General features: G+C 32.2%; 1 protein-coding gene across 1 annotated transcript; it reads right to left on the reverse strand.

Moving 5' to 3' along the window:
- Positions 1-5,916: 5,916 nt before the first annotated feature.
- On the reverse strand, positions 5,917-6,704 carry MS3_00003945 (uncharacterized protein). The gene is made up of 3 exons (XM_051211824.1): positions 6,585-6,704; positions 6,375-6,519; positions 5,917-6,303 (listed from the first exon to the last, which is right to left on the reverse strand). Exons 1-3 carry the CDS (start codon positions 6,672-6,674, stop codon positions 6,206-6,208), a joined length of 333 nt encoding a protein of 110 aa, XP_051073288.1. The 5' UTR covers positions 6,675-6,704; the 3' UTR covers positions 5,917-6,205.
- Positions 6,705-9,264: the final 2,560 nt, after the last annotated feature.

Raw genomic sequence — 9,264 nt, forward strand, 5'->3', positions numbered from 1 at the left:
AATGAATGATTGAGAACCATTTTGTGTAGCATGACACAATTAATGCTGAGAACTCCCCACTCTGACTGAATGTATGGTATGAAGTGAATTTATTATTTTTATCATTACTATCAATTAGAAAGATTTTCATCTTATAGTTTCATGTAATTTATTTATTCCACATATCTGTTTCATGTTGCTTTCCGAATAGTTGTAGAGATGCTCATTATCAACAATCGATTCCAGAGTATAAACCTTAAGTTAGGAACGTAAAGTTTGAGGAACTTCTTCTTATTACAAATTTTTCACATAACAACATGAATCAGAATGTGGTTAATTGATCTGCAAAGTGAACATAACGAATAAAATTTTGTTTACTGTCAATATAGAATTTAGTTACAAAGTACTAATCGTTTCATTCTTCTATGTAAACTCCTTCACTAACAATGTTTTCAAATGATCTATTGCCTGTTTATTCAGGTACAACAAAACTGAATTTATATGTGACTGAAATTTTATTCTACCGAAAAATCATGTAGAAATAGACTATACTCCGTAGTACGAGTATGAATTTCCCTGTTTTAAGAAAAACGGTGTATCATCAACCGCTGTTTGGTTGATATCTAAGTCAAATTTAGACATGCCAACATATGTCGAATGAATATTCAATAGAGATTACACAGATAGAGATATAATTCAAGGAATTTCTCAATGTTCGTCAAAACGATCTCTTCTGCTCATTGTGTAACACAAATCTCAATAATATACGAAATAAATTATTCCATCTGACGGGATCAACTCGAATAAAACAAACTTCCAAAGATGACATTCAGCTACTTAGAAGATCTACATCCCCTAAAGAATTGACGAGTTTGGATAATGACGAGAAGCTCATATCCGTAGCTTGCAGTAAGCCTGTAGCAATTCAGCCATGTGCTCTTCAAAATATACCATGAATTAAATACACACCAGTTGATTGAAGGAAACTAAAGAAAACATCTTTGTCCAAGTCGCTTGTTACTTGACAATTATCAGTGAGGTATATCTGGAATTTCAAGAGAGATGATACCACCCAATAAATTCATACTTGCTTCACTCACTATGTCAACTCAAGACATTACCATTAACTGAAACATCTATCCAATTATCTGTTCACTTTGTTGGTCCTAGGCACTTCAAACAGTTGATGAGTAATTTATCTAGAAGTTTCAAATACACATGCACATCAGTGCAGAATATCTTGTCAGTTTTCATTACTTTAATCATTTCAGTTCAAAATCATTCACTTATTATCAGGTTGTCGCATGTTTTTATTCAGAAGACTTTAAAACGAGACAATGTATTAAGCCAACAAAATAAGGCTTCCTGACAGGGTTAAATGATAAATACAAATAAAATCGTGTCACGTTGTTCTGGTGAGATAATCAGAACAAGGACTATCGTGTCATAGTTGTTGCGTCCTCTGTGAGTAACAAACTTGTGATTTCTGCTTCAGTTGAGTATTATATGAGTTGTTGAACGGGATTTTCCACGTTTCAAATTAATGGGTAAAATGCTAGTTGATATATGGACTCGATGATATGATGTGATGACCGAGAACGAGAATGTATTATTGACGCAAGCCTATGAATGCATAGGAATCATGGAGAACGTCGATAGTCTGGAGAATAGGATTTTGTGTGCAATAAAATGATATGGAAAATTTAGTACAAAATAAACATGATAAATTCTGATAGACTATTATAATTGACTGATTTTTCCATCAAAGTGATCCTAGTTATTAGGTTCAACCATAGTTCTTCTTAACGATTTCATTCTGGTCCTGTGGGAGAGCTTTATGACAGAAAACTGTTCTCAGTGTAGGTCTTTGTAAGGATTATAAAATTTCCATAGACTTTACATCGTGTTCAAATCACCGTCATTGATACACACCTACATACAAACAAATAATTTACGTTTATAAATTCTATTCAATAAAGTGTAATTCATATTATGAATTTATGTATCAAGGTAGTTTATCGCTTAAGATTTATGTGCACTTCTCATTTATGATACTTATGTGGTGATGTTTACAAAATTGAATTTACAGACGCACACAACTGACGTATATATGCATATAGGTCAAATGCATTGGAATCATAGAGAGAATTGGTTACACTTTCAAAAACAAAGTATTTTTCGTTTAACCTATTTAATTTGTTACATTAATGATCGAGGTATTTAAAACCAGACTGAACTATAGTCCATATACCTTTCGCTTAGTTGACTTAATGTAAACTAATTCGAAATGAATAGAGTAGAACGTATGACTTTTGAATACAATTATACGTGATATATCATTTAAACATTTATATCAGTAATTAGACCGTTATTTCAAGTCACCACAATTGATCGATTTGTGTGTTCTCCATTAGAATGGTGGTTGGATTCGAAGATGACCGTGAATCCCAACTGTATTCATGTAACCAAGTGCAGTTTAGTAACGAGAAGCGAATTCTAAAGATGATTTTCAACATTGGTAGAGACCAGTTAGGGACTCGTTGGAAATCTCGAAATATTGGACAGTTTCTTTATTACATATTATCATGCCTGTATGGTGTCCAACGGATCAAATCGAAAATAGAGTCCTGGATCAATCAAGTATTATTAGTAGATTGTAGGTTTTATCCTGTTGGATCATTTCCTTCTTTCTAATCAGTTGACGATCATGTGAAATCAATTACAATTATCATCACTTTGGACAGAGGTGGTTTCGCAGGATGAATCTCTTCAACTACTTTTAGGGTGATTCATTCACTGAATAGTAGTATAGGATTATTCATTAAAATTTTCGCGAATATTTACACTTACTAGTATATTACAAGGAGTCAAATTATTAGTCAATCAGTTGTTTAACTTTTTCACTAACCACTATCTATTGTGAAGTGTAGTTAGACGACGTAGTTTTGAGATAATGAAAATAATTATGATCGGTGTGGGGTTGTGGAGAGTGTTGGTTTTTGACTGAGATCATGAATTGATCAAATTTAAGCGAAAGTTCTGATGATTTTATAAAGAAGAATGTTTAGAGGCGGTGGATTGGTTGTCACTGAGATCGTCTGTGATATAGCGATACAGATATAAAATCTAATATTGTTTGTTTATGCAGGTATGGCCGATACTGTGTATCATCCTGGATTGTTAGCGTCTTCTCTGTTGTCTCACTTCAAACTAACTCTATGCTTTAACAGTTCAATGTGGAACTTACAACAGTTTACCTGCACAAACCAATTCTATCTGTTTTATAAGATATTCATATAACAATTCCCATTATCATGAGCATCTTCACGTACAGGAAAACGTGCTGTTACCTATACTCATTTCGGTAAACTACTACTTATTTGTCATTGATCAGTTTTCATGCCTTCGCATTGTCACTCGACCATTGTCCTTACGTTGCTAAATATCTCATGAATAACAGCAAGTTTAAATACATGTAATTCTGTTCAGTAATTTATTCGCTTTCGTCATTGTCTCAAATTAACTATTTCTAGTTCTACAAAATATTCAGTGTACATCCCAGTGCTGCATGATAAGCATGATTTATTTTGATACATTTGAATTGATACTCGTCGAAGATGGACCTACTGACTTTTAAATAGGTAGTAGATTCGAGAGATTCCGTTGAATGATAAAGTAAGTCAAGTTGTTGGATAAATAGTCTGGACAACAATAGATGCATTGTGTAATAATTGGAGATAAAACATTGGATTTCTTGTGAATTTGAAATCCAATAACTTGATAATATACTGAGGAGTATCAATTTTAATTCTTGACTAAAAGTGATGGGAAAGAGGAGCTGATGTGAAGTTTGTTTGTTTTGATTCTCTTCTGATAACGATCTTTTTTTTTCAGTCACTGCAGTAAACAGAGCTATATATTAGCTAGAAGATAATCTTCAATCTTACATTGGTGAATTTGAAAATTATGTAATCTTTCTAGCTACCTACTTTATTTAAAAAGGTTTCACTGTTTTTGCAGACAAATTTATCAGTTAGATGGTAAATGCTAAAAATCTTTACTAAATATCTTGAAATCTGTAAATTGATTATTGATTGAGTGGTCTCATCTATATGATCTTGATTTAGTCTTTAGGGCTGATGAAGCTGCAGTTTAGATATTCGTCTAAGTGACGCTTTATTTTGTGCGTTATATCTTGATTTTGTGCGTTCCTCGTTCGTTTTCAGTTAGTTCACATTTTTAAGTTTGTTCATTCAATTGATCATGTTGCCTAAATATATTTCCTAGTAATTCGTTTTTCATTAAACATTGTGACTTCAATGTTAAATATTTCTTATTAATTTATAGGATGATTCAATACATCAATTTACTTTAACCGTTATGTAAATATTTGTATATTCATAACGTCCTAATGTGAAGAAATTTGAATTTATGGTGTTTCTTAACTTAATGTAAGCCACCTCTTCAGAGAACAAATAAATGAATACATATGTTAGTTTAATTAATTAAGTTATTTATTTTTTGATGGATTGGTTTACATTAAGTCAACAAATGTTACGTAGTAAATTATCTACTCACTTGAACTTGACAAATATATCACTATATCTATTAGCATGAATCTATTTCATCTATTCAGTCTGTTCAAAATTATTAAGTCGAATCATGCTAATGATACTTACAAACTTTATGGTTAAATAATAATGTCTCATTTCTTAAAGACAATCAAGTAATTTCAGTTTTTCAGATAACTTTCAAGTACCAATTCAATTTCAACAAATTAATATCAGAATAGCCATCAACTTTTACAGTGACTGTCATGGAAGTGTTTTCAATTAGAATAATTATAATTATCAGCGCGTTGACAAATAGAATAATAGCTTTGTAATTCTTTATTCATTCACTATAATCCATTGTAGATTAAGCAGCGACATTTACATTAATATGATATATATCAGAAAGAAATTCTATTTCAATGAAACTTGTTGGCTGGACTATAAGTTATGAACGAACCAATCAGATGTAGGATAGCATTTGTCGAATGTTTGCACGAAATTCATTTATCCATTTGACTAAATAGAGTTTTGATATTTTAGGTGATATCATTTCGTGATGAAAACTTAACTTTAACCATCAAATGTAAATCATAATCCATATTCTTCACAAAGGTTTATTTATTTTAAACTGTACTTAGTAACGGGTCTGCGAATAAATATTCGTTTTTTTTCTGCATTTAATTGATCAATTTTCAGGAATTTCGAAGGTTTTAAACTTATTGACTCAGTTAAACTAGTGAAGTAACTAGGCTTAATTACATAGGATTCAATCTTTATTATTAATTACAATGAACCTCGAAAAATGTAGACTGGTGACTGATATACAGTAAGATCGAGTTGTGTTCACAATTGACTGATCACTGAGTAGTGATCAATGTCATGTGTATCAAGTCCTTCATAGTGCAAATCGAATGTTATTGACCAAGTTGCAATGTGGTCACTAGTCTAGGTGACTCGAAATTGCGTTCACTATGTTGAGATAAGATGGTGATTGGAGGTAGTCAACAAGAAACCCTGAATCCGAGTTTCGTGCTTTTTGGCACTCGCCAGCAAAGTCTACCTGTTACTCATTCGTAAAACGTTTTTGTAATAACCTTACAATATTGTTATTTTTGATAGTTCAACTGGAAAAAAATACATCATACCTCTTAAAGAAAAAAGACAAAAATAAATATGAATCTGCTGTTAGCAACATCTAACCAATCACTACTTAAAGTATATTAATAAAAATAATAATCTAATTGTTATGATTCTCTCTTATTACAACCCAACTATTCCTATTGCTTAGTATTCTTGTACACTAATTTATTCGACAAGTCCCCAAATCAGAACATAGTTGAACAGGAAAGTAACAAGGTTAGATGGAAGTAAGAAGTATAGTAGGGAAAATGTTAGCATATTTATGATTTTTACATCAGAAGATTCTAGAATTTCCTCCAAGTATCGACTAACGTACACCAAAGCAATCGTACATTGAGCATACTTCAATCTAATCTATATCTCGCAAACACTAATATTTCCTGTTTACGAATGAGCAATTTTACAATTATAATAATAACGAAAACAAAACATTTTTTATCCATGGAGTTTATTTTTAATTCAATCAAAGAACACATTAATCTATTTTACAAAATAACGTATATGTATATATATACAGTACAAAATTATTGATTTTATAATTCATTATGTTTTAATTGTGAATCATTATATTCGTGATCATGATCATAATCCTCATTATCATCATCATCATCTTTAATTAAGTTTTGTATAGCTACAATTAGGAAGAAAAAAACAAATTAAATGATGATAATTATTGATTTAATCATTATCATAACTACTTACTTGAATCAATAAAATTTAATGTTAATTTTCCAAATTTCGCTAAATTTTGTTTAATTATTTTAATTTCATTTTTTCCAATATTTTTTTCAAACCATTTATGTAATAGATTAGCATAATCGAAACCAGCATTCATTAATTCTTCAGTCTATAATGTTTTTTTATTTTTAATTTTTAAAATGACTCATCAATTGATTAATGAATAGAACCTACAATAATCGATAAATCTGATTCATCTTCTTCATTATTACAATTTATAAAACTTATCATTAAGCTTAGATATAAAATAAAAAATGGGCGCATAATTGTTAAGTGTAAAGTAATATATTATTGATTGATCAATAATATTTATTTATATACAGATTGTATGATTAGTTATATCATTAAAGAAAAAAATACGATTGGTGCGCGTTACCATTCAAGGTTAGTGAATAATTTTTCAACCAATCAAAAAGTTGTAAACTTGTCTCTGTATAAAAAATATATGGAATGAAATAAAATTTGTTTACACAAATAACTGACTCATGATCTTAACCATTGAAATTACTACAATCTTCACAAAACCCCTTCTGATATTAATCAACATATGCTCATTAGTGACTGGCTTCACGAGATATATCCTGGAGTTCTAGTGAGAAGTAGTGTCCAGTGGAGTTCAACCAGGTCTGTTGTGAGATAGTAGCTCACTAAAAACAATGGTGGATGTATCGATCAATTTCGTGGATTAGTTGAAGTTAGACATTAACACAAATGGATGCCGGCTCAGTGGTCTAATGGTTAAGTGCTCGCGCGCGAAACCAATAGGTCCTGCGTTCGAATCTCGCAGGGGGCGAGGCCGTGGATGCGCACTGCTGAGGAGTCCCACGGTGGGACGAAACGGCCGTCCAGTGCCTCCAGGTTTTCCATGGTTAATTAGTGCTTCGTCATAAAAATGAAGTTCACATCAATAAAATACATAGAATTTCTAAAAGTTCATTAAATATATTAAGTTTATGTGTCTTAACTATAAAATGTTAAATAATAGTTAAATTTTAGAATCAGAAAGCGATTTTATGGATATTATAGTAGTTTAATAGTTGAATTCATGAGTCAATTAAAGCTAGACCATCACGGAAAATCTGGAAGCACTGGATGACTGTCTCGTCCTAATGTGGGATTCCTCATCAGTACGCATCCATGATCCCACTCTTGCAATTCGTATCCAGAACCTATCGATCTCGTGCACGAACGCCTAAATTTCACATTGAATCTAATCAGTTGTGATTAAAAAATTTTCAAAATGAAAGTTTATTAAACAGAATATATGTGAGAAAACAAGATTTATCATATGCCATTGAAATTAAATAGAATTTAGTATTATACTTATACTAAACTGAATAAATAGTATTTTTCAGGTGACAAAATGTTCTTCTAATAAAAAAAAAATTATTAGACAAGTATATTGTAAGTTTCTATTTAAAACTGTGGGAACTGTAACATAGTACAGATAATGCAAAACAGCTTTAATGCGATTCTCTATATAATTAGCGAAAACTGATAATATTTTCACAACATTGTTGGGGACGTTAGATCCCCAGAATGCACTTGAGAAAGGACCTAATTTTGTACTTTTATTTAGAAAATTTAAAGTTCTTTGTTTTTGCGCCAAAGGCGCTCTTGTCACCTTCATGTCGTATTTCCCACTGGGAAATGTCTTAAATGTTATTGGTCCGTTGCGTCTTTTTAGTATGCTATTTGATAACTCTCCCCAACGACGGTTTTGCACTGTATATATACGTTTTGAGTTGTGTTTGTTGTTATCGCTCGTTTCTAACTGTTTTGCAGAATATACTTCCCCATTCCAAGTTTGGACTTTTCCCTCTAGTTAGCGAGGCTGGGACGCATCAATAGCTGGCTTACTGGTCTTTGGTCATCGAGTCTTGTTTCTCGTTCGCAGATTAAGTGAACTCGTGATAGCTTCAAACCTAGCAAACATGTAGTAGAGTTCACCTTATAAGAATAAAATATTATCTAAAATATTTATTGGGTTGACAAAAGTCATTAAAATAACCATAATCAGTGAATTTGCTAATTAAAATAGAAGATATTATTTGGTTGGTGATTATCTAATTGAATGAACAGTATGTTAATTTAATCCTTGACTATAAGAAAGCGTTTGACAGTGTGGGGACGAGAAAATTATGGAACCCTCTTCGACATTATGGTGTACCTAAGACGATCGTCAACATCATACGACGAACTACACTGCAAGTTTGTGCATGGAGGACAGCTGACAGATGCACTCCATGTGTAGACCGATGTCAGACAAGGCTAATTACACTTGCTTTTTTATCATTCTTCTAATGGTTGAATGGATTATGGAAGCACGGAATACAATAGACAGGTTGGATGCAACTAGATGATTCGGACCTTGCAGATAACCCAGCTCTTCTATCCCATACACACCAACAAATACAGACGAAGACATCCAGTGAAGCAGCAACCTCGGAAACAATAGGCCTCAAAATACACAAAGGACAAAGCAAGATCCTGAAATAAAACGCAGAGAGCACCAACTCAGACACACTTGATGGAGGAACTCTGGAAGAGGTGGAAACTTTCACGTGCGTGGACAGCATCATCGATGAACGAGGAGGATCCGATAAGAACGTAAAGGCAAGGATTGGCAAAGCAAGGGCTTCATTCCTACAGTTGAATAACATATGGAACTCAAAACAACTGTCAGCCAATACCAAAGTCAGAATCTTCAATACGAACGTCAAGACAGTTCTATGTACGGTGATAAAACTTGGATAACCACTTCAGCTGTACTGAAAAAAGTACAGGAATTTACAAACAATTGTCTATGCAAGATACTGAATGTCCGTTGGTCGGATACTATCAGCAACAACCT

This window comes from Schistosoma haematobium, chromosome 1, assembly GCF_000699445.3.
Source record: "Schistosoma haematobium chromosome 1, whole genome shotgun sequence".
In the NCBI taxonomy this organism is placed as follows: Eukaryota; Metazoa; Platyhelminthes; class Trematoda; order Strigeidida; family Schistosomatidae; genus Schistosoma; species Schistosoma haematobium.